Genomic DNA, 25,661 nt, shown 5'->3' on the forward strand with positions numbered 1-25,661 from the left:
TTAAAGTCAATGGGTTCCGTCGACCGCCAAGGGTGTCCATGTTGCAATGGAACCATCGTGTCCGGCATTTCCTCGTTCTGCTCCTGACTGAGCAAAACAACGTAATGCCCTGACGCAGATGTGTACAGGGCCTAAGTAAAACAGGGTAAACGTTCGTTACCATAAAGTTGAAATGTTATTTTAAGGGCCTGTTCACATCAGCGTCATCCTTCTGTTAATGGGTTCCGCTAGACCAGTCGGAGGAACCGATAGCTTCCGTTTGCATTAATTTGTTTCTGTTACATAAGTTTTCCGTTGTTTTCGCGGAAACAATAGCGCAGTTGACTAGGCTATAGTTTGTCAAAAAAAACTGAAACCTTACAGATCGGAAACAAATATTAAAATGGTAATTTTTCCAAATTTTAATCAATGGTAATGCAAACGGAAGCTAGATTTCCGTTTGCCTTTCCATTAATGGGTCCCTCCGATGGAAAGGTCTAGCGGAACCATCAATGGAAGGGTGACGCAGATGTGAACACACCCTAAAGCTTAACGCTTAACTTTCACAAATTAAAAAAAACTTGATGTTCTATCAACCTTAAATAAACAAATGACAATCCTAAAACAAAGTTGCACACAAATGCCTTAAACATTGTATGTTTTAGTGGCTTGAAATGCAGGTAAAATAAATAATTGCACTGTTATACATATTTGGATTAAGCATTTTCACAGATGCTGAAGAACCAATTGTTTTCTAGGAAATAATTCTTGCACACTGTGCTATTTCCACTACGTACTTAAAAAGTCTCCATTGCTTGTGGGTCCTGAAGCGTATTGCCCTGCAATAGACGCTACACCCCAATGGCTTTAAAGATGAAAATTTCAAGGAGGCACAACATGATCGAGAAAGACATCTACACTTCAAGGTATGTTTGAACACAAGATAAAATGTGCAATGCCTCTTTCACAAGAACAAAGTTAAATTACCGTGAATTAAGATATTGTAATAAAATAAAATTAGCTTTCTCTAACATTTTCCCTGAATATGTATATCAATAGGATACAATATCTTTACTGGCTACAAATTACTAACCGACTGTAAGACAAAGTGAGATAAAGGCATTGGAAACAATGGACAATAATGTAGGCTCCTCACGTCAGTAATACTCCAGGTAAGCAATTGCCGACTGAAATGATTTCACATCCACTAACAGTTCGAGACAGGCTGATGAGTGATTTACGTCAAGTCGGCCAGGTCTACTTCTGGCAATGGGTCTCTCCAATAACAAAAAGAACTAAATTCCGGGCAAGTGAAAGCACAATTCTGCTCTTTGTCCAGCAGAGGAAACATGTGTTCAACCAGCTCACTCAGTCGGGTGTACCTAAAGAGTGGGGGGGGAAGGGGGGGGGGAAATATGGTAAAGTTTAATGTTAAAACTAAAATAGCCATTCGAAAATTTACATTAAAAGCACTATGAACTTCATCTTGTTACACTAACTCTTACAGAACTAGAATTAAATATATACAGCAGATGGATGATGGGGGAGGGGGGGGGGGGTATTACTAACAATAAAAGTTCAACCACACGTGCAAAATATATTTAAAATGCAGCTAACCGTTTGACAAACTTCTGACATGTCATAGTAACACGTCAGAAGTTTGGATTGGTGGGGGTCCGAGCACTGAGACCCCCTCCAATCGCTAAAACGAAGCAGCTGAAGCGCCGAGCCGCTTTGTGTCTGTTCGGCTTTTTACGGAAAGCCAATGTATCGGAGTACGGGCTCATAGACTTTCTATTGAGTCTGTACACCGATACATTTATTTCTGGAAAAAGCTGAACAGAAACGAAGCGTCTGAGCACTCGCACGAGCGCTTCAGCTCCTTCGTTCTAGCGATTGGTGGGGGTCTCAGTGCTCAGACCTCCACCAATCCAAACTTCTGACATTTCACTATGACGTGTCAGAAGTTTGTCAAACATTTAGCTACACTTTAAGCCACACACATATATACAGTGAAACCTCTAATAGACCACCTCTTTGTTCTGGATAAGGGGGTGGTCTTCTCAGATGATTTTCTCTGGACAGAATTTCAGTTCCACCATATACTATGCATACTGCACATCCTCCTTGAGAAGACCACCCCCTTAAAAGACCACTTTCCAATGCAATTTACACACACACACTTACGTTGTTTTGTTGCCTTTTGACCTCTCTTTTATCAATTCTCCTTTTGGGTTGACAGTAAAAATTCGGCAATCTTGGACTCCAATTTTTACATAAGCAAAAACGTCCTGTGAGACATAGAATATAATCAGAACAAACCGTATCCCAAAACACAAATAGAAATAGTATTAAGTCGTGATTTTGGATAGATTGTGGCACAGCACGAGTTAATAGTCAGGGATGAAGGAAAGTATTTTAAAGAGCATCTAGATATAAACATTTCAACACAGAAGCTGGACAGCAAGCCAGAGACATAACTTCTATTCCCATGCTGTGGGCCTCAGGAAAAAGTGAGTCATGGGGAAATGTGGAGATGCTGGAAGACAACATACACTTCCAGGGGGATCCCTCTTGTTTGATAACCTTTGGCTTTGTTCCACTTTTGTTCAAGATAGCACAAAGAGAAAAGGAGTCCAGCTTGTTTCTTTGTCTCACATATTATAAAAATAAAATAAAAAGTTTCCCTTTTATTTGGAAACCATGAATGGGTGGCGATAACATGTTTAGAACTTGGAGTGACTTGTACATAAACACAGCAGTTAATTTAGTGGATTTTATCCTGAAGGATTCATCATCCACCAGGCTTCACATAAGCGACGGTTTTGTAGACATGTCATACACACGTTGCTGAATGTCAAGATAAAAGATTTCCATTGAGTTCTATTAAATTGCAGCTTACAGCAGAAAACTTATTTGACACTTTCCATAACGGTTTGAAGGTACACTGGGTTAACGAAAACTGGGTATTTTATACAGAGCTCCTCTAGTACTAGAATTTCATTTCGGTTTGCTGCTGTACTTTATGCTCCATGATAAATGACAAAACTTTGAGATGAAAAGAAATCTGTTGAACATACATAGATGCCAACAGACTGTTTTATTTACTGATCAAAGTATAGAACACTGGTTATGGGAAATACTATCACAGCAATACAGCCTTGCCTTATGGACGGTCATTAAGGTTCTAAATTTCTTTCCAGTGCAAACACATATCTGAGTAACCCAGATATATGCGATGTCCTCTTATATCACCACAAGATGCTAAAACCAGGAGGTCCAAATGACAGACTTTAAAAGAGCACTACAGCTAAATCCAATTCTTAGAAGTCAAGATGCAAATATGCTTGTCAATGTTTTAGGCTATCAAAGTTGATATGTCAATGTTGTAGGTGATCAAAACTGGAGATGAGAAAAAATAGTATTGACCACAAGGGATCAGGTCAGAAATCCAATTGAAGAACCCTGACAGCCAGGCTCTCCATAACGTGAAACTGCCGCTTAAAAGGGGGATTCGGACAACGGACAATTCTGGCATGTCCATATTTATTTTCCATAAGAGAGTTGTTGAAATATCACGGTAAGATGAATCCTTCTACATACAGTCTTCTAAAACTGGCCGTAGACATGAAATTTAACCCCAAGGCGACATGTAATGTAATTGTATACCACAGCCGCCAAGGGGGAGTATGGAGCGGGCTCATGGGCTGAACTAACTCCATACTGAGCGGGTGTAGGCTGTATGTTACAGCCGACACCTCACTGCAACGGCCGAGAACGCCGATCCTGGAGGTTTAACCACTTGGATGTCGCAGTCAATAGCGATCACAACATCCAAGTTATTAGAAAGAGGGGGCGACCCCCTCCATCAGCCATCAACCCAGCACTGGGTTAACAGGGATATCTTGTTGCACGGTGTTCCTGGGTATCAATTCAAACAGGGCAACATCTCTATGTGTAAGTTAAACAGAACCATGGAAATTAGTGGTATACAAAGCAGCTGAACCCATATACAGGTAGAAAGGGCATAAATGTTTCGCAACAGATACTACTTACATTAGGACGGTTTCCAAAAGCAGCATAAAAGGGTTGTTGATGTGGACCAAATAAGTTTTTAATGTCATTGAGGCACGCAATCTTGAACTTTTCGGGTTTCTTTTCTATGACTTCCCTAAAAAAAGACCAGTAAGTGTGTGAGCAAAGTGTAAATGATGAAAATATGAATAGACTACACATACTTTCAGCAGTCTCTAGTCAAATCCTTTCAAGTCAAAGTAGGTAGTAGTCTGTATGACGGTAGTAACATTACAGAAGGATTATTCTTTGCAAAAAGTTGACTAAGAAGAGAAAACAGTTAAAATGCCCTGTGCTTGATGCAACAGATAGCAGTGCTCCACTGAGCAGCAGGAACGAGATACCCTCCTGACTCCTCCTTAGATATGCAGTGTGGTTTTACACACATACATACATATACATATATATATATAGCATTGTGCCTTATCTCAGTGACTAAATAGCAATAGGTTGTGTAGGTAATCTAGACATGAGATGCCCCTTGTGGCGCTGGTACTATAAATACCTGTGAAATGCAGAGAAAAGACTGCTTGGAGACAGCATTAAGGGCCCTCTTGGAAGAATTGTGCCTCTGTCATTCACCCAGTGCAAGTATCCTCTAGTCATGTCTGCCATGCCAATAGCACGGGCGGAGCAATACAGAAATTTGTATCCATTCCTGAAATTGGAAGGTTAAATAAAAGAATAATAAATATTGCAACCGTAAACGAATAACAGATAAACCAAAAGGTCTCCTCAAACAAAAGCTACATTTTTAATCTATATAAATTTACTGTAAAACAAATGGTGATATTGACAATTCAAAAATGTCTGCTTCTCTCAAATGGTTGTCTTCTTGAAAAACAAGAGATGAAGTAATGTGATCTCACACCACTTGACCTGGTTTGATACTGTATGATTCATCAGGAGGAGAGTGGTTTCAGACATAGGATGAATAATATAACTTGAGGCACAGCTGACAGATGAGGACATCACAGATACTCTCTCATTTCAAACAAATTTAAGTCCAATGGAAACTTAGAGCTGACACGGATGTCCTGGTATCCATGGAAGTCTTTATTGCTTTCTAAATAAAGAATCAGTTTAGTACAGGAACCTAGATACATACTCATGTATGGAGTGGTAGAGCTTGGCAATGCCCTGGTGTGTCCAATCCTTCCCAAGCTGAGGAAGAATCTGGCCTAAGGCGTCTGACCTTAAATAAAAGCACAAAAAAAAACATAAAAGAGAAAGCATTAAACAAGACAGATGTATACGTACTTCCATATAGAGATGCATATGACATCACCATCCCTCTTATTTTGTGGGGGTACACTGCTCAGTAACGTTCCACCTTAAATTTTTATGACCCATAAAGCTTGAAAGAAAATCATCCTGTACCAAAAGAGGTCACGATGTGTCACATTATTATCCCTAACCCTGGTAGGCAATGTAAACATAATAAAATGAAATAGTGCAATGCCTCTATGGGGAAAGATGATGATAGATCTTAGGTTCAGAACACTGACTAAGGAGGTGGGACGCACTAGAATATAACGAATGACAATAGAGATCATAACCTCGACATGATCTTTTGCGGTCAGTAAATTCTGAAGTCATGGCTGCATGTAAACACATACCCACCTCCTTCAAAGCGGAGTACTCATGAACTGACAGGTGCGGAGACCAAGCTGACTAAAACTAGTCAGTCAGAGGCACATAAAAAGAATAACTTGCATGAGTGCATGTAAACCGCCAAAAGCCAATACATCAACAAGTTGCATTTTAAGCCAAATAGCCCAAGGTAATATAATCTCTACCCCGAGAAGTCAGACTATTAATAATATCACTGCAATGGCACAGGTGCTTGACAGTCATTTATCCAAATCACATTCTATAAATAGGTTCTGTGCCAACAACTGAACTTGATTCAACCATAAAAACAAAAAAACCTCAAGCAGCATAAAATATAACATCCAAAAATCAGCTGTCTGAAAGGTCTAGATTTATTTGCAACCTTTGAAGTAAATTATTCTATGAGAAAACGTCCAGTACGGTACTACTTATACACTTTGTAATATCATCACATATGTCACTATGGTGCGGTCTTTGTCTGACTAGCATTATCCAGTAGAACTAAATACATTAGATGAGTAAAATAAACATTACCTGAAAGGGTTTGTCCAAATTTGTCCACTCTCCAGTGACATGGGCAACCGGAAATATCTAGATGCATGTAAACCCACACTGCCATCTCACCTACCTAGCAATGGACTAAAAGGGGTTTTACACTGGACGATTATCGGGCAGACGAGCGTTAATATAACGCTCGTTGCTGATAATTGCCCTGTGTAAACAGGGAAACTATCAGCAGATGAACGCGCAAACGCTCGATCATCTGCTGATCATATAGTTTAAAAAAAGTAAAAGATTATCGTTGTCAGCAGAACATCTGCCTGTGTAAACAGGGAGACACGCTGCCGACATGATAATAATGTATGGGAACGAGCGATCGGAGTAACGACGGCTCATCCCCATCCATAGATCCATGTGACAGGAGCAAGCGAGCGCCGTTGATGGGCGCTCGCTGCACCGTCTGGTGTAAAAGGGCTTTTACCTCCATCGGGAGATATCAACGTCACGTGGGTCAAAGCAGCTGAAAGTAGGTATAAAGGTACTCTTAGAAATTACCATAAAGGTGGTCACCATTTGCAAACAATTCAGTTATTCTTTAAACAGGGTTTCTACTCAAGCAATAAAAATGGCTATATACTAGTAAACAAGAAGTCAGTCATTTACTAACAAAGTAATTCAAAAAGGGACAACTAATATGGCTGCCTTTTCTGTTATCACTTTTCGAAAAATTGCCATAACTGAACACGAAGAATTACTTTCTTTAAAGAGGCTCTGTCACCAGATTTTGCAGCCCCTATCTGCTATTGCAGCAGATCGGCGCTGCAATGTAGATTACAGTAACGTTTTTATTTTTAAAAAACGAGCATTTTTGGCCAAGTTATGACCATTTTCGTATTTATGCAAATGAGGCTTGCAAAAGTACAACTGGGCGTGTTGAAAAGTAAAAGTACAACTGGGCGTGTATTATGTGCGTACATCGGGGCGTGTTTACTACTTTTACTAGCTGGGCGTTGTGCATAGAAGTATCATCCACTTCTCTTCACAACGCCCAGCTTCTGGCAGTGCAGATCTGTGACGTCACTCACAGGTCCTGCATCGTGTCGGCACCAGAGGCTACAGATGATTCTGCAGCAGCATCAGCATTTGCAGGTAAGTAGCTACATCGACTTACCTGCAAACGCCGATGCTGCTGCAGAATCATCTGTAGCCTCTGGTGCCGACACGATGCAGGACCTGTGAGTGACGTCACAGTGCTGCACTGCCAGAAGCTGGGCGTTGTGAAGAGAAGTGGATGACACTTCTATACACAACGCCCAGCTAGTAAAAGTAGTAAACACGCCCCGATGTACGCACATAATACACGCCCAGTTGGACTTTTACTTTTCAACACGCCCAGTTGTACTTTTGCAAGCCTCATTTGCATAAATACGAAAATGGTCATAACTTGGCCAAAAATGCTCGTTTTTTAAAAATAAAAACGTTACTGTTATCTACATTGCAGCGCCTATCTGCTGCAATAGCAGATAGGGGTTGCAAAATCTGGTGACAGAGCCTCTTTAACCCCTTAAGGACGCAGCCTAGTTTTGGCCTTAAGGCTCAGAGCCCATTTTTCAAATCTGACATATTTCACTTTATGTGGTAATAACGTCGGAATGCTTAAACCTAGCCAAGCGATTCTGAGATTTTTTTCTCGTGACACATTGGGCTTCATGATCGTGGTAAAATTTGGTTGATATATTCAGTGTTTATTGGTGAAAAATTGCAAAATTTAGAGAAAATTTTGAAAAAATTGCATTTTTCAGAATTGAAATGCATCTGCTTGTAAAACAGACGGTTATACCACCCAAAATAGTTACTAGTTCACATTTCCCATATGTCTACTTTAGATTGGCATCGTTTTTTGAACATTCTTTTATTTTTCTTGGACGTTACAAGGCTTAGAACATAAACAGCAATTTCTCATATTTTTAAGAAAATTTAAAAAGCCTTTTTTTTAAGGTACCTCTTGAGTTCTGAAGTGGCTTTGTGGGGCCTATGTATTAGAAACCCTGATAAAACACCCCATTTTAAAAACTAGACCCCTCAAAGTATTCAAAACAGCAGTTATAAAGTTTTTTAACCCTTCAGGCATTTCACAGGAATTAAAGCAAAGTGGAGGTGAAATTTGCAAATTTCATTTTTCTTGCTGAATTTCAATTTTATTCATTTTTTTTTCTGTAACACAGAAGGTTTTACCAGAGAAACACTACTAAATATGTATTTTCCAGATTCTGCAGTTTTTAGAAATCTCCCACATGTGGCCCTACTGCGCTCGTGGACTAAAAGACAAGCCCTAGAAGCAAAGAAGCACCTAGTGCATTTTGAGTCCTCTTTTTTATTAGAATATATTTTAGGCAGCATGCCAGGTTTGAAGAGGTGTTGAGGTGTCAAAACAGTAGGAATCCCCCAATAGTGACCCCATTTTGTAAACTACACCCCTCAAGGAATTCATTTAGGGTTGTTGTTACCATTTTGACCGCACATTTTTTTCACAGCACGTATTTGAATTGGGCTCTGAAATGAAAAAAATTTCATTTTTTCCAATAAAATGTCATTTGTGATCAAAATTTCTTATTTTCACAGGGAACAAAATACCCCATTTTGTTGCCCAATTTGTCCTTAGTGTGGCAGTACCCCATTTGTGGTGATAAACTGCCGTTTGGGCCCATGGGAGGGCTCAGAAGGAAAGGAGCGCTATATGTTTGTTGGAGTCCAGATTTTGTTGGATTGGTTTTCGGGTGCCATGTCGCATTTGCAGAGCCTCAGAGGTATCAAAGCAATGGAAACCCACCAAAAGTGACCCCATTTTGGAAACTACACCCCTCAAGGAATTCATTTATGGTTGTTGTTAGCATTTTGACCGCACAGTTTTTTCACAGCACCTATTTCAATTGGGCTGTGACATTAAAAAAATGTCATTTTTTCCAATAAGATGTAATTTTTTACCAAAATTTCTTATTTTCACAGGGAACAAAATACTCAATTTTGTTGCCCAATTTCTCCTGAGTGCATCAATACCCCATTTGTGGCAATAAACTGCCGTTTGGGCCCATGGGAGGCCTCAGAAGGGAAGGAGCGCTGTGTGTTCTTTGGAGTACAGATTTTGCTGGTTTGGTTTTCGTGTGCCATGTCGCATTTGCAGAGCCCCAGAGGTATCAAAGCAATGGAAACCCACCAGAAGTGACCCCATTTTGGAAACTACACCCCTCAAGGAATTCATTTATGGGTAATGTGACCATTTAGACCCCATAGTTTCTTCACAGAACTTATTTGAATTGGGCTGGGAATGAAAACAAAATTATTTTTGTCAAATAATATGTAGTTTTGGCTGAAAATTTCTTATTTTCACAAGAAACAAAATACCCCATTCTGTTGCGCAATTTGTTCTGAGTGCCGCAATACCCCATTTGTTGTGATAAACTGCCGTTTGGGCCCATGGGAGGGCTCAGAAGGAAAGGACCACCATTTGGCCTACTCGGGATTTTCTAGTGCGAAGTCATGTATGCAGAAGCCCCTGAGGTACCAGTACAGTTGAAACCCGCAAGAAGTGACCCCGTTTTAAAAACTACACCCTTAAGGCATTCATCTAGAGGTGTAGTGACCATTTTGACCGGAGACCTACACCCCATAAACTGTAATGTGGGTTCTCCCGGGTATGGCAATACCCTACATGTGGCTGTTATCAGCTGCCTGGACACACAGCAGGGCCCAGAGGGGAAAGACGAGGGGGGATAAGCTGTGCGGAGTGCATCAGGGTAAGTAAAATTGGGGTAAATTATAAACCAAGGGATGTATGATAAATTTTAAAACACTTTCATACAGAGCTCTGGTTATTCGGGACATGTGTCACATTGATATATTGTGTCCTCCCTTATCCCCCTCTTATAGCAGACTTTGCACCTCTTTTGACTTTTTCCCTTCTTGCCAGTTTGGGGAACTTCCCCTGGAAAGTGTTGCCCTGGTACGATGCGTGTGGGCTCGCTTCCAGAAGTATTGGGTGCCCCCCCTTCTTGGTCCCTAAAGATTAGGTTCTTGATAATCACCTCTTGAAATTCCAGGAAAGTTCCCATCTGGCCTGCACATCGACGTAGCACGTACGCATTGTACAAAGCCATCTATATGATGTTCCCGGCCAGCTTCTTATACCACACCGCATGGCGCTGTAGGGCTTCAGGGCTTGATCTTACAAGTCCATCACTCCCATGTACCTATTGTAGTCCAGGATGCAGTCTGGTTTGGGGGTGGCCTTTCCTTCATATATCCTAAACCTGTAGGTATACCCTGATGCACTCTCACAGCTTATACATCTTCACGCCATACCTTGCCCTCTTACCCGGCAGGTACTCGCGGAATTGAACCCTCCCTTTAAAATGTACCAGGGACTCATCAATAGAAATACACTTCTCGGGGGTGTATGCTTGGGAAAACCGGGCACTGGAACGGTCTAATAGGGGTCTCCGTTTAGACAAACGGTCAAAACTGGGGTCATCTCGGGGTGGGCACGGCTCATTATCAGTATAATGTAAGAAGCGAAGTATTGCCTCATTTATTTATTTTTTTAGGTTCCAGTTCAGTTCTGAAGTTGCTTTGAGGGGCCCATATATTAGAAACCCCTATCAAATACCCCATTTTAGAAACTAGACCCCTCAAAGTATTCACAACAGCATGTAGAAAGTTTATGAACCCTTTAGGTGTTTCACAAAAATTTAGAGCAAAGTAGAGGTGAAATTTACATTTTTTTTTTGTCAGAAAATCCTCTTTATACCATTTTTTTTATAACACAAAAGGATTTATCACAGAAACGCAACTTAATACGTATTGCCCAGATTCTGCAGTTTAGAGAAATATCCCACATGTGGCCCTTGGGCGGTAATGGACTGAAGCACCGGCCTCCGAAGCAAAGGAGCACCCAGTGGATTTTGAGGCCTCTTTTTTATTAGGCACCATGTCCGGTTTGAAGAGGTCTTGTGGTGCCAAAACATTGGGAACCCCCCAAAAGTGACCCCAATTTGGAAACTAGACCCCTTGAGGAATCCATTGTAGTTTTCTTGGGGTGCATGCGGCTTTTTGATCAGTTTTTATTCTATTTTTAGGTGGCGTGGTGACTAAAAAACAGCAATTCTACTATTGTTTTTTTTTGTTTTTTTTTACAGCGTTCACCGTGCGCTATAAATGACATATTCACTTTATTCTGCGGGGCGATACGATTACGGCGATACCAGATGTTTATAGTTTTTTTTTATGTCTTATGGCGTTTGCACAATAAAATACGTTTTGTAAACGATCATTCACTTTTGGTGTTACCTTATTCTAAGAGCCATAACGTTTTTATTTTTCAATCAATAAAGCCGTGCGAGGACTTATTTTTTGCGTAACGAACTGTAGTTTCGATCAGTACCATTTTTAGGTACATGCGACTTTTTGATCTCTTTTTATTCCATTTTTTGGGAGGTGAAGTGACCAAAGAATTGTGATTGTGGTTCAGTTTATTATTTTATTTTACGGCGTTCACCGTGCGGGATAAATAATGAAATAATTTTGTAGTTCAGGCCGTTACGGACGCGGCGATACCAATTATGTATAGTTTGTTTGTTTATATATTTTTATTAATAATAAAGGACTGATAAGGGAAAAGGTGGGATTTTTACTTTTATTACTTTTAAATCTTTTATTTTCTAATTTTTACACATCTTTTTTTAACTTTTTTTTCACTTTATTACTTTGTCCCACTAGGGGACATGAGGGCAGGAGGCTCTGATCGCTATTCTAATACACTGCACTACATGCGTAGTGCAGTGTATTAGAACTGTCAGCTACTCACTGACAGCAAGCATAGTGGGTCCTGACGTTGTCAGGACCCACTAGGCTTCCGTCGATGGCATAGCCGGACGCCATTGTTTGGTGTCCGGTTGCCATAGTCACCATCGCCGGCCGCTATCGCGTAGCAGGCCGGCGATGGCAGCTTAACCCCTAAAAAGCCGCGATCTCTATAGAACGCGGCTTTTAAGGGGTTAATCAGCGGGGACACAGCGATCGGTCCCCGCTGTAGGAGCTGTGACAGCTGCTGAACAAGACAGCAGCGTCACAGCTCCTGTATGTGTCGGGAGGACGGCCGAAACGGCCGTTACTCCCGAGACGTACTATTACGGCATGGAGCGCGAACGATACAGCTGCCATGACGTAATAGTACGTCAAGGAGCGGGAAGGGTTTAAAGAGGCTCTGTCACCAGATTTTGCAACCCCTATCTCCTATTGCAGAAGATAGGCGCTGCAATGTAGATTACAGTAACGTTTTTTTGTTTTTTTAAAAACGAGCATTTTTGGCCAAGTTATGACCATTTTTATATTTATGTAAATGAGGCTTTCTAAAGTACAACTGGGCGTGTATTATGTGCGTACATCGGGGCGTGTTTACTTCTTTTACTAGCTGGGCGTTGTGTATAGAAGTATCATCCACTTCTCTTCAGAACGCCCAGCTTCTGGCAGTGCAGACACAGCGTGTTCTCGAGAGATCACGCTGTGACGTCACTCACTTCCTGCCCCAGGTCCTGCATCGTGTCGGACGAGCGAGGACACATCGGCACCAGAGGCTACAGTTGATTCTGCAGCAGCATCAGCGTTTGCAGGTAAGTCGATGTAGCTACTTACCTGCAAACGCTGATGCAGCTGCAGAATCAACTGTAGCCTCTGGTGTCGATGTGTCCTCGCTGGTCCGACACGATGCAGGACCTGGGGAAGTGACGTCACAGCGTGATCTCTCAAGAACACGCTGTGTCTGCACTGCCAGAAGCTGGGCGTTGTGTAGAGAAGTGGATGATACTTCTATTCACAATGCCCAGCTAGTAAAAGAAGTAAACACGCCCAGATGTAACGAACACAATACATGCCCAGTTGTACTTTTACTTTAAATACGCCCAGTTGGACTTTAGAAAGCCTCATTTACATAAATATAAAAATGGTCATAACTTGGCCAAAAATGCTTGTTTTAAAAAAAAAACAAACAAAAAAAAACATTACTCTTATCTCCATTGCAGCGCCGATCTGCTGCAATAGGAGATAGGGGTTGCAAAATCTGGTGACAGAGCCTCTTTAAGTAACAAACCTAACAACCAAACTTCAGCTAGTGCTCAAACTTCTCAATCTTGGGAAAAAAAAAAAAAAGTCAATTTTAAAATTTTTGCCTTCAAATGCTATTTAAAAGATGAAATCAAGTGTATCTGAGGAAGTGTTCATAACAGAAAAATATTATATTATATCAAAATATATCTAAACTGTGCCCACGAAAATAATTGTAAAGGCTTAGTCATATAGGTAAGCCTCTTATCATGCGTACGGTCCTCTGTCCAAAACGAGCTACACGCAGGAAGACAGAATGTAAACGGAGGAATCATATGTGGACAATAATACGTGGGAAAAGCACTTAATGTTAGAAAGATGGTAAATGTCATCTGAACATTATTTTATTATAACTATAACACAATAACTATTTTTGTGATATTTTCATAATTCTAAACCATTAATTCCCCAAAAGATTCCCAGATTTCACGAGAGCCATCTACAAGCCCTTAAGAAATCCTACACTAATGCTGCAGACATATTTACTCACAAGTGTCAGATAACAGGATGAATGTACAGAATTATTCACCGCTTTTCCAAACCACATGACCTCATCGTAGTACTGGTGCTGGAAACTGCTCCCACAGGGGATAATGTGTGTGTGGGAAGGGATGAGTAGACACTACGAGAGCAGTGTGATAAAGACCACGTCTACAAATACTATAAACTTGGACTCTCATTGTTGTGACAATATGCAAGACCAGCAGATTAATGAAAAGCATATATGGCTCTGTCGTATTAACACATAAACGTACTTTGTTATTGTTCCGTCAATGTCAGAGATGATGATCTTGTCGTTCCAGTTCCACAGATATATGGTGCCTTCACATCGGCATGTGCCTTGATATTGCGTCGTTATGCTAAACATAATATCATTTGGACCATCACGCAAATTCAATTTTTCCTGAAATTAGCAATTCAAGAATTACACATGCAAATGAGGTTGAAAATGTTCCATGTTGTACAAGGACCATGACTAAAAAGTCCAAAACGGAGGTGTATTAAAACTGGTGAAAAAAAAAAAAAGTGGATTAGTTGCCCATAAGCAACCAGTTTGCAGCTCTCATTTTCCAAAAGGCCTCTGAAAAATAGGGTGGTAACTGAATGGTTGCCAAGGGAAATGAAGGCACTTTTCCTTTGCACCAGTTTTGATATATCTCCTCCATTTATCGGTCAATTTTAAAATATGTAATGACAAATGACTCCTGTATGTGCCGTACATTAACTTTCAAGGCACGATGACATTTCTGAACACATTCGAATAGTATGCCAAGATTTCTAAAGCTCATACTATAGAGCGGATCTGATCGCAGCCATGAACACCCCAGTCTAGGTAGGTAGATAAATTACAGGTGACTTTAGGTGCCAGGAGCTAATCAATAAGAATTTCCATGGACTTCTAGAGAAAACTATCCAAAATGCTAAATTCTTTGCACACTGGCTACCTGGTTCCTGAGAATTTTCCAGCCCATACATAAGGTTCTGTTCACACTGGTGCATTTAAGCGTTGACAGATACAGTATAACGGATTTGTTTTGCAATGAATCCCATTTTACTTCTAATAAGTCTGAGGTTTCCCATTTTCTCACTGGATAGAACTTACATTACACTACTCAGCCCACCCTTGATCTAGGTTTCTGTGACACATCGGTAAGTTGCATTATCTCTCTGATATTTTACGGATTAACATCTTTGAAACAAAGAGAACTAGACGATATGCGATTGCTCTGCATATTTTAGGATTAGTGTGCCTTCAATTTCATTCTCCCGCCTGATGTGACATGGGGTTCGGAGAGACTAAGTGTGTACACTGGGCGGTACAGATGTCGGGAGAGTCTTGCTTGTGCACGGTTCCAACTAATTTACGCCCAGTGTGCATCCTGCGTCTCCCCACGCTCCATAAAAAAAACAAAAACATACGAACATGCCCGAGTCTTTTCTTCCCCAACATCTGTTAACAAAATAGACACCTTTATCCTGTTAATGGTAAGAGGAGAAGAAGGTCATGATGCGCTGAAGGCCATCACACAAATCCCCTCACTCTTTTCATCTGAAATATTCAAAGCAGAACTTTCAACTTCATCTCCCTGTGGCATCTCCCAGTGTACTGAAATTATACAGTATATAGAATCAGAATCATATATACAAGTTTTGCACCACCTTGAAAATTGACGGCTCCGTTCACACCTGCCTCAGGGCTTTCCGTTTGACTACTCCGTCATAAGGCTGGGTTCACACAACCTATTTTCAGACGTAAACGAGGCGTATTATGCCTCGTTTTACGTCTGAAAATAGGGCTACAATACGTCGGCAAACATCTGCCCATTCATTTGAATGGGTTTGCCGACGTCCTGTGCAGACGACCTGTCAAACGACGACGCGTAAAAATACAGCCTCGTCAAAAGAAGTGCAGGACACTTCTTTCAGACGTAATTTGAGCCGTTCTTCATTGAACTCAATGAAGCACAGCTCAAAATTTACGGCTGTCAGAGAAGCCTCGCAAAATGCGAGGAGGAGCATTTACGACTGAAACGAGGCAGCTGTTTTCTCCTGAAAACAGTCTGTCATTTCAGACGTAAAAGTCTGCTATCGTGTGCACATACCCTCAGAGTAGAACAATGAAAAACCAGAGCCACCGGATTGGTTGCATGGTGAAAGCTTATGGTGCCAGATAGAACCCATTGACTTCCATTGCAATATCGGTCATTTTGCTGGACAAAACAGCGCAGCACACTGCCGTTTTGTCCGGCAAAAACATCCGAATCTGTGACACAGCCTCCAACCCAGATGTAAACAGTACCTTAAAAAAACCACAAAAAAAAAAAAACATTTTAAAAAAACATTTGTTAAATAGGGAACTACTGAAATGCAAATCAATACTATATGTGAACTTTTGCTTCAATCTAGTCTAGATCAGCGCTCTAGTCACGGAATTTGGGCGTTCATGGCAGAACGTATTAAGTCTCCAAATAAAGGGGGGGGGGGGGTGAAGGCATGCAACAAGCAGAAGAATTTCCCTGGTGAAATCATGTAAACGCACTCTTCCTTACACGCAAGGGAAGATATATCAGCTTTCTAGCTGGCAGAGGCACAAATGTTTCTCAATGTCTAAGAAATAATCATATCAGTGCTTGCGCAGCTTCCCTTGAGAAAGCCGTGGCTTGATAAATTGGAAGTAATCTTAGAAGACATAAGACTCCTATTTTCTCAGTTATCCCTAGAGTAGGCTCTGATAGCCTGGTATATTAAATCTTTTCTTCTCAGTGGTATAGAAGTACTAAAGCAGAAATCAACGCCAATTGGACAGGTCTACATTTTACTTTGCCGGTCAACCCTTTGCTGCTTTGTCATGTTTTTCATTTTTACAAGTAATTATTAGGCCTTGTTTACATCTGCGTCAGTTTTACCGTTGCTCAGGTCCATCAGAGGAGCAGAACGAAAATAGAAGCACCGGTTCCATTGCGCGACAGACACCATTGGTACCAGACTAAAACAACTGATTTTAAGGAGTTCCGTCAGGATTCAAACATGGTGTCTGTTGTTTTACCAGAAACCATAGTGCAGCATGCTATGCTATTGTTTCCGGTATTTTCAGACAGATCTCTGGTGCAGGCCACTAACGGAGCCTCCAAAGCAGATGTGAACAAGGCCAAGATGCACTTTTTACAATCTCAGTTAAAACGAAAATATCCAAACTATAAAAAGGAAAAAAAAGGTCAATGTCCTGATGAATGCACATGAGCTACTAAACGCACCCCCTTCTATCACCAGGGCAATTTTCACCATAAGGAATGCTTTATCCTTAATCTCATACTCCAAGTAGGTTTGTTTCTTTTTTATGAGACACATGGGACGTTTTTCTGGATATCACTCTGGTCAAAAAGCTTTTAAAAGTAAAGATTTTTTTCATAGTTGAACAATCACATCTTGATGGGAAATAACCAATGTAATTTACCCCAATTAAACCCTCTAAATATTATGCACAATGTTTTTTTTTTGTAATTATTTGTCTGGATTCCCTTAACTTTAGTCTTATTATTATTACTTTGTCTTATTTATGCAGAAGTATGCAAGGAAGACACCCCTGCTTTTCCCATTGTACAGATCAGCTAATACTATTTGCTCATTAGATCATTACTAGTGATCTATATACAGGAGAGTGCACAGATTAGGAGGTCACAGGTTCCCATGACCATGATATCTAATAAGTTGTGCCAGTAAGTTTATTTATATAGTACAGTCATCATTATAAATGCCATGGTAGTAGAAGTAGTGTACCGCTGGTGTACTTCTGAGAAGGATGTAAATGTCAATATAAGACGCACTTTGAGTTATGCAGCAGATCAAGTCGAAGATCATTTTGAGACCACGGTGTTATGACGAACTGTTAGATGTGGTTACAATCTTCTCATCTATTTCATTCCACCAATACCACTCTTTAGTACAATATAGGCTTATCCACTCACTCTTCGTCCCACGGCGCACTAACACCTGGGAAATTGTGATGCCGAGCAGCTGTTTGTGGTTTTACAGGACAGTCATACAGTGCTGGTTAGTAGCCCCAGAGATGAGTAAATCATCTGATGTTTAATACAGACACTAGACCAGATGTTAGGATTATCATAGATTCCTCTGGTGCCTCATTACCTTAGAGTTACAAAGACACTTCAGGAAATTACTGTAAATGCACCAGAGGTAGAAATAACCCAGAAGATTATTTCTAACCAGCATTGATGTACAGTGGGCCTCAAACATCAAAACTAGGTCAATAAAAATAAAGAAGCCGTATTCTCCATAGCAAACAATCAGACTTCATGTATCGTTTCCAGTGCACCCTAGAAAAGGACAGTTGACAGGTATCCCTGATAGAAACGTAAGCATACAAAGATCACACAGAGATTGGGCTTGTTCAGCTTGGAAAGACGTCTTAGAGGGGATCTTAACACGTATAAATATATATGAGTGGTCAATACAAAAGAACTAGCACATAATCCGTTCTTTCCAAGGACTCTACAAAGGACAAGGGGGCATTTATTGCAAGTGGAAGAAAGACGTTTCAGACATCATTATAGGAAAGGGTTCTTTACAGTTCGAGTAGTCAAGCTATGGAATGCCCTACCCCAAGAGGTAGTAATGGCAGATACTGTGTCCGCATTTAAAAAAGCCTGGGTGATTATTTACTGACAAATGGCATTGAGGGTTATAATTATTCTAGCAATGAATGACGTGTAATTTATTGGGAAAAGTTGAACTTAATGGACCTGTGAATTTACATTATGTATAGTAATTATACAAATAAAACGTGTGAAAATAAGGAAGGGGGAAATAAGAGAAATGAAACATTTTTCCGAAAACCAAAAATAAAGAGAGTTGCTTTGTAGACATCAATGGAATATTGTCTCTGATGTTATGACCGATAATTCAGGTTTTATGGTCTTTAACATATGTTTGCCATGCACATTTCATACTGTAACTCATGGATTTATGAGGGGTCTAAACCGTTCCTGCTTTCTCTAAATCACACAAAGCTACAAAATGTAAAAGGCTACATATGAATTTAGACAGTATGCTCTATGTATTAGTCTATACACAAAGTCTTGCACCACCATGAAAATCTTAAAGCATAAATAAAGTGATACCTTTTTAAAATAGAAGATTCTTTAAATCTACATGCAAATACTCTTCCATTTATTACTACTTATTTACTATATGATGGGATGTGACAATTTTTGAGCTGGAGCGGAGCAATGTGGGATCAGCAGAACGTTGGTATCTCACAGGTAATACAATTCTCTAATATAAATCAGCTTACGCATCACCAAATCACAGTTTACCCCTTTAAACTGTGCTAATAAAATGAGATGACCACCTTACAAATAGATATGGTAGGACAAAAAAAATACAATAGAGGGAATTTATTAAAACTTCTACACCACTTTCCTGGTGTAGAAAAGTTGCAAATGGACTTTTTAAAAGGGGGCATGGCATAGTAGAAGGGGCAGAGCCATCCACAGCCCAACAAATTTACTATCAATTAAGACAAACTGTCAAATTATAGCGCAAATCTATGCCAACTCAGAGCAGATTTGACTTTGTTGCACGGATGGTCAGAGGTGCAGCATGTTTCAAGGCTTGTCTGTGGTTCGGACGTGGACTTACAGGGAAGCTACCTCCAATAGGTGGCAGTAGAGAGATTGTTTGCCTTCTCCTGGTGGAGAACTAACTTGCATACAATCTTTCCCATGGAGCATTGCCTGCAAGAATCCTTTCCAGTTGAGTCTCTTTAATGAGAACCAAAAACCCCGAGCAAAAATTGATTAAGAGGCATGCATGCCTCAATATAAGGAGCATTGGCGTAAAATGCACCTAATTTATTAAGTCTTCATAATCTCCCCCAATGTCTCTACTGAATCAACCATACATCTAAGTACAGTTAAAGAGAACCTGCCACTAAGACATGCCTAGTAGAGCATCAGTGTGACCCAATAGAGCTACATAAGTGAGTAATTTACTAAGCAGCCCCCCAAAATGCCAAACTAGCTGGTTCTGGAAAGTCACATGATGCAATATATAATCCAACTCAGCGGAGATTGCTGTAGATGTAAAGATTTGGTTGTGGAGAATGTCTTTAGTAAGACTAGAGAACAACTTTGTATTTAACTTGAAACCTGCAACCCACCGAATTACAAAACGTATCCAGAAATCACGAAGGCCAAGCCTGGGTACCAAGGTGTCAGCAAGTGTTCCTTAATGTGGCAATATTTTTAATACAATTAAACCAGAACACTGGTATAACTTCATTAAAAAGCTCCCCTAATGTCTCACACAAAATTAAACTTAAAAAAAAAAAAAAAAAAGAAGAACACAAAATGTCATAAAAAGCTCTTGCAACGCCTGCTACAAGATGGATAATAAAAAAACGTTCATTTTTATTCTACACTAAAGGGTCAATATGCCGGGATACCAGGGTGTCTTCCTTATGTAAACAGCACAGGCAGATTTTCAGGAATATTAAACATCCCTAAAAGTTTCTATTATAAATAATTTGGATGAAAAGGTTTGCTATACAGAAAAGGATAAAACCAATATTATAAATAACCGTCAAATAAAAATCATAAAAAGCGGACACGAATCAGTTGCCTAAAAGCTGGGATGTCAGGGAAGAGGAACCTGCCGTAACCTCAACACACAATACAAGTGAACTAAACAGATAAAATTAATAGTACATACAATTTGGTCTGAAGACAAGCGCAGGGTTTTCCGATAAGATGTGGTTCCAGTATGACTCTGATGCTCCACAGGAATAGACCCAATTTTTATCTGCTTCAATTCCAATGATTCTTCATCACTTGATGAGTTGTCCTCTGTAGACAGCCTAATAATTGTAATGATATACAGATTGATATTCAGGAGTACGACTCCGTTAAAGAGGCTCTGTCACCACATTATAAGTGCCCTATATTGTACATGTGATTGGCGCTGTAATGTAGATTACAGCAGTGTTTTTTATTTAGAAAAACGATCATTTTTGACGGAGTTATGACCTATATTAGCTTTATGCTAATGAGTTTCTCAATGGACAACTGGGCGTGTTTTACTTTTTGGCCAAGTGAGCTTTGTGGAGAGAAGTGTATGACGCTGACCAATCAGTGACCCCCTCAGCGCCATACACTTCTCTCCATTCATTTACACTGCACATAGCGATATAGCTATATCGCTATGTGCAGCCACATACACAAACACTAACATTACTGCAGTGTCCGGACAATGAATATACATTACCTCCAGCCAGGATGTGATGTGTATTCAGAGTCCTGACCTCTTCTCTGCACTTCTCTGATTTACAGCACAGCACAGCGAGATCTCGCTGTAAATGACAGTTTACAGCGTAATCTCGCGAGACTACGCCTGCTATGCTGTAAATCACAGAGAAGTGCAGAGAAGTGGTCAGGATTCTGAATACATATCAAGTCCTGGCTGGAGGTAATGTATATTCATTGTCCGGACACTGCAGTAATGTTAGTGTTTGTGTATGTGGCTGCACATAGCGATATAGCTATATCGCTATGTGCAGTGCAAATGAATGGAGAGAAATGTATGAGGCTGATTGGTAACTGATTGGTCAGCGCCATACACTTCTCTCCACAACGCTCACTGGGCCAAAAAGTAAAAGACGCCCAGTTGTCCATTGAGAAACTCATTAGCATAAAGCTAATATAGGTCACAACTCCGTCAAAAATGATTGTTTTTCTAAATAAAAAAAACACTGCTGTAATCTACATTACAGCGCCGATCACATCATGTACAATACAGGGCACTTATAATGTGGTGACAGAGCCTCTAAGTAAATAGCATTAGAAGAACAGTGCCATAATAACGCGCTGCCTTTAGAGCTATACATTTCATGGAACATTTAGTGTAAACTATGGGTAACCGAACAGATATTCCCAAGTGAACCATTAGAAGTTTATGAACTTCCCTACGAAACAAGCAGGATGTGCAGCGCGCGCGCACACACACACACACACACACACACACACACACACACACACACACACACACACACACACACACACGGCTGGCTGAAGAAAAACCTTGGTCTTTGTGTTCCTAATACTAACAATTGGTCTACAGTATATGATCACCCAATCATCTCAGAATTGAAGACTGAATGAACGAACAGAAAGAGTTTCAGATGGGTTATTACGATTTCTTAAAGGGATTGAATCCTCAAAATATTACATATAATTGAAATCAGGTTATTACTATTATAAACCTTTATTTTATTTTTTGTTACTAGCCACAAAAAAAATTATCTAGAACAGTCACAATAAGTGGATACTTCTCATTACTGTACAGACTGGGACAGAATGAGGAGAATCAGATCATTAAAAGGGTGATGAAGTAATGACATCTCTACTGTACTGCTGGAGGCCTAGATTAGGGCTCATGCACACTGGCACGGAGCCTCGAAGTAAAAAATATTTTAGGAGCAAATTTATTATTTTGCTGACCCAATAAAATGAAAAACAAAAAAAAAAACAAAAAAAACATTACATGCTAAATAAAAAAAAAGTAAAAAAAAAAAAAAAGTTTACAGTAGGGTATGGACTACCCAGCGTGTCAGCGTGTGCATTCGATTATGGACTGCCAGGTGGTAACGTGTTCACTAGACTATGGACTGACCGGCGGCAGCATGTAGGGGATGGACAGAGCAGAAGTTTGAGCCCCTGATGAGACCGGTGGTGAATCTAACATTTTCACAGTACAGCTAAGCTGTAGTCACTGACTAGGTTGTATTATAATAATTGGGATTTTTAGATAGAAGGTGCAGGCTTGTGATGTACAGTAATTCTAACAGTATAAAAAAAACCTTACAGGAAGACATGCTGGGAGCAGTAGTCCAACAAACAATAAAACCATCTATATGTGGAACAACATTACCACACCTCCACTAATAGAATATGCTGGGAGTGGTAGTTAGACACTTTCTGGTAAGGTTTAGCAATAACAGAGAACAGGACTCCTCACCATTGTCTTGGAAGCCCGCACAAGCCCAGGACCTCACACACCACTTTTTTGGTTAGCAGCAGACTAGCCCCAAAACACAAATCTACCAGGGAACACTACATGATTGCAGAGCGCCACCCTCAAACAAGGCAGACCAATAAGCAGAGAGTGCCTGTAGTGGCCACTGCCCATCCTCCCACGAGCCACATTTACCTGCTCAGCCATTGTGTGCAGTTTAATGCAGGGGATTGAGAGGGGGCTTAGTACAAGAACAAGTATATAGCAGCACACTGAACCATCAGCGTGGGACCGCTGAGCAGCTTCAGTATACCTCATATACAAGGACACCGGTCTACAGCTCACGGCTGAGCAGAAGAGTAATAACAATATAGCAGGAGTAGCTACGGGCCTACATAGCAAATGCAGCTGAAATAGTCGGGAAAAAAATTTGGGACACATTTGCGACCATTTTAGTCTGTCTGGAGCCTTTTATTTAGCAAAAATCATAGGTCATGGCTTCTGTAAAAACGGAAACCAGGCAGCCCTATAATGATCTATAAAAGGTAAAAATCAGCAAACCCCAACATAACTCCCGATACATTTTTCTGACATGGATTTACAATTTGTTGCAGCTAATTTCATGTTGTCATATGCTTCTTTCATCAGCAGCTTCCCCAGCATACTAAATCTCGGCCAGAAATGCATTGCTATTAGTACCTATTTTTTGAAACCACGCAAAAAAAAATTTTACTTATGAAATTATTAACGTGACCTCAAAACTAATTTTATTGGATACCCACAAGGGGAAAAAAAGAAATAAAACACAAAAGCATGGCATTGGATCTGGAATGACTTCTCCACATTCTTTACCTCCTGCATAATGATGTGTTACAGATGTTATTCAGAATATGTCACATGAAATGCACATGGTAAAATGGAAAGTGTTGCATTTCCTACTTGAACTTTGTGCCTCCTTACAAAGTCCGGCTTCAAGAGTCAGCAGTCACAACTGGTATCTTTTAGATTTCTTTTGTGAACCACGTAAATGTGAACACCAGCATAAGCCATCAAGCGGCATCAGTTAGTCTCCACTCCGTTGTGCTTGACAGGCAGAACAGCGTAGTCTAATATGGTATTCCCCCCAGTTAGAAGAAAACAAACCCTAATAATGGATGTTCCTCTCTTCATATTGACTTTGGCTGAACAATATAAGGGTCACAATATCGCAACGCTGGTCTTGGTCTTTTAAGCGTGTGCCCGCCTGCCTGGCTTGTATCTATTCTCCTATTCTTATAATGTTTTAGGTATGCGTCTTTTTGCATTGTAGGTTACATTTATTCATGATCTTATCCTATTTTAGGAATCACCACATGTATTGAAGTGGGATCATTATTAGGGCCATTCATGTGTCCGGCAGGTCTGATCTAATTTGGGGCTCTTGCACCCTTTACAGTATCTTATTATGGATCACTGTTTGAATTTTTGTATATTACGTTTTTAACTTGTTTGTCTCCTACTTTTTGGTGCCCAAAATTGTATCGGAACAGTTACAAAACTTTTATGGAGGTGCATGTCAATTTTTTTGCCCTACTCTCTCTGGTAGCTACACTATCTCAACCGACATCACAAGTAATGATTGAGAATATGGCTGCGTTATAACAAACGACACTTTTAAAAAATCCAAACCTGCTGGAATTTTGATTACAGATCGCAAGTCTTACTAAACCGAGTTGCATTCGACTGACTCGTTTGCGACACGTCAGCAATTTTTTGGGGGTGCCTTATTCAATGTCTAAATCGAATGCGACTCGCAACCAAATAGAACCCTAAAATAGTCACGTGACAAAGTGCAAACATTTTTTTGTTGTGCAACATGTATGGGTCCAAAGTAGCCATGGTAGCCTGAGTCAATGGCATCCGTTACGACTGTTTAGGCTTTCTTTTCCAGTGGAATCTATAGTCAGAAAATTACCAATTGTTTACATAATATTTTGAAACACATTTTGGTGAAGGTCTTTTATATTAAGGAAAAAAAACTAAAAATTTTTCATTCTGGCCAATGAGCCTCACAATAGACTGATACTTCCTGTTCTGTAGAGATCACTTCTCCGTCATCTCATTTTTCTATTTTTTTTTAACATGGTAGCTTATGGGTGACAGATGCCACTGTATGGCATCTGTGACCGGCATCTCTTAAACTGAGCTATTCAATGGCTTTTCATGACATATCTGTTAAAGGGATGCCATTACAGTCTACGAGTGCCTGATGTGGTTGTTAGGCATCCGTTTAACTCATCCAACAATAACATCCTTCCCCCATACGATATAACGATATCCATTTAACAGATACATCATGAGAAGAGTCATAAAAGTTCATGACTTATATATTAAAACGATACCATTATAGCCTATGGTTGAAGGATTCCACTGTTAGTCAAGAGTTTTTTTCCATCATACAAGTCAAAAGCCAAAATACTTGATGTGAACAGCCCCTTACACCTGAATAGATAGTTGGAGGCAGATAACACAGGATCACACCATTGATGATCGGTGATGTTGACTGCTTAGCTTCTCCTTCCTACTCTCCCTGCATAGTGACATCATCAGTCAAGGAGTAATTTTGTGATTGAGGTTTCTTATATCCATGTGGCTGCTGTAAATCAAACATCAAGAAGGATGCCCCCATTAAAAAAAAAAAACACAAAGAAGCTTTGACACTAGTCTTAGACAATGATAGGATTTCTTTGGAAATAGGACATACATATAGTAGTGCAGAAATAGTTCTATTAGCATTGGGAAAGCAAACCAGATGAATGACCCATGTTGCA

At 40.2% G+C, this 25,661-nt stretch overlaps 1 protein-coding gene across 2 annotated transcripts in view; it reads right to left on the reverse strand.

Moving 5' to 3' along the window:
* The window catches only part of LPIN2 (lipin 2), a 122,450-nt gene that overhangs the window by 980 nt on the left and 95,809 nt on the right, over positions 1-25,661 (reverse strand). For both annotated transcript variants that reach the window (XM_075826381.1, XM_075826379.1), the window contains exons 14-20: positions 20,554-20,698; positions 14,079-14,227; positions 5,162-5,248; positions 4,559-4,711; positions 4,036-4,150; positions 2,167-2,270; positions 1-1,361 (exon numbers count right to left, since the gene is read on the reverse strand). The exon at positions 1-1,361 is cut by the window's left edge and continues 980 nt beyond it. In XM_075826381.1, coding sequence (XP_075682496.1) covers positions 1,217-1,361; positions 2,167-2,270; positions 4,036-4,150; positions 4,559-4,711; positions 5,162-5,248; positions 14,079-14,227; positions 20,554-20,698 — 898 coding nt within the window. In that variant the 3' untranslated portion in view covers positions 1-1,216. The remainder of the gene's footprint in view (positions 1,362-2,166; positions 2,271-4,035; positions 4,151-4,558; positions 4,712-5,161; positions 5,249-14,078; positions 14,228-20,553; positions 20,699-25,661) is intronic.

Source organism: Rhinoderma darwinii, chromosome 5 (genome assembly GCF_050947455.1).
Source record: "Rhinoderma darwinii isolate aRhiDar2 chromosome 5, aRhiDar2.hap1, whole genome shotgun sequence".
Classification (NCBI taxonomy): Eukaryota; Metazoa; Chordata; class Amphibia; order Anura; family Rhinodermatidae; genus Rhinoderma; species Rhinoderma darwinii.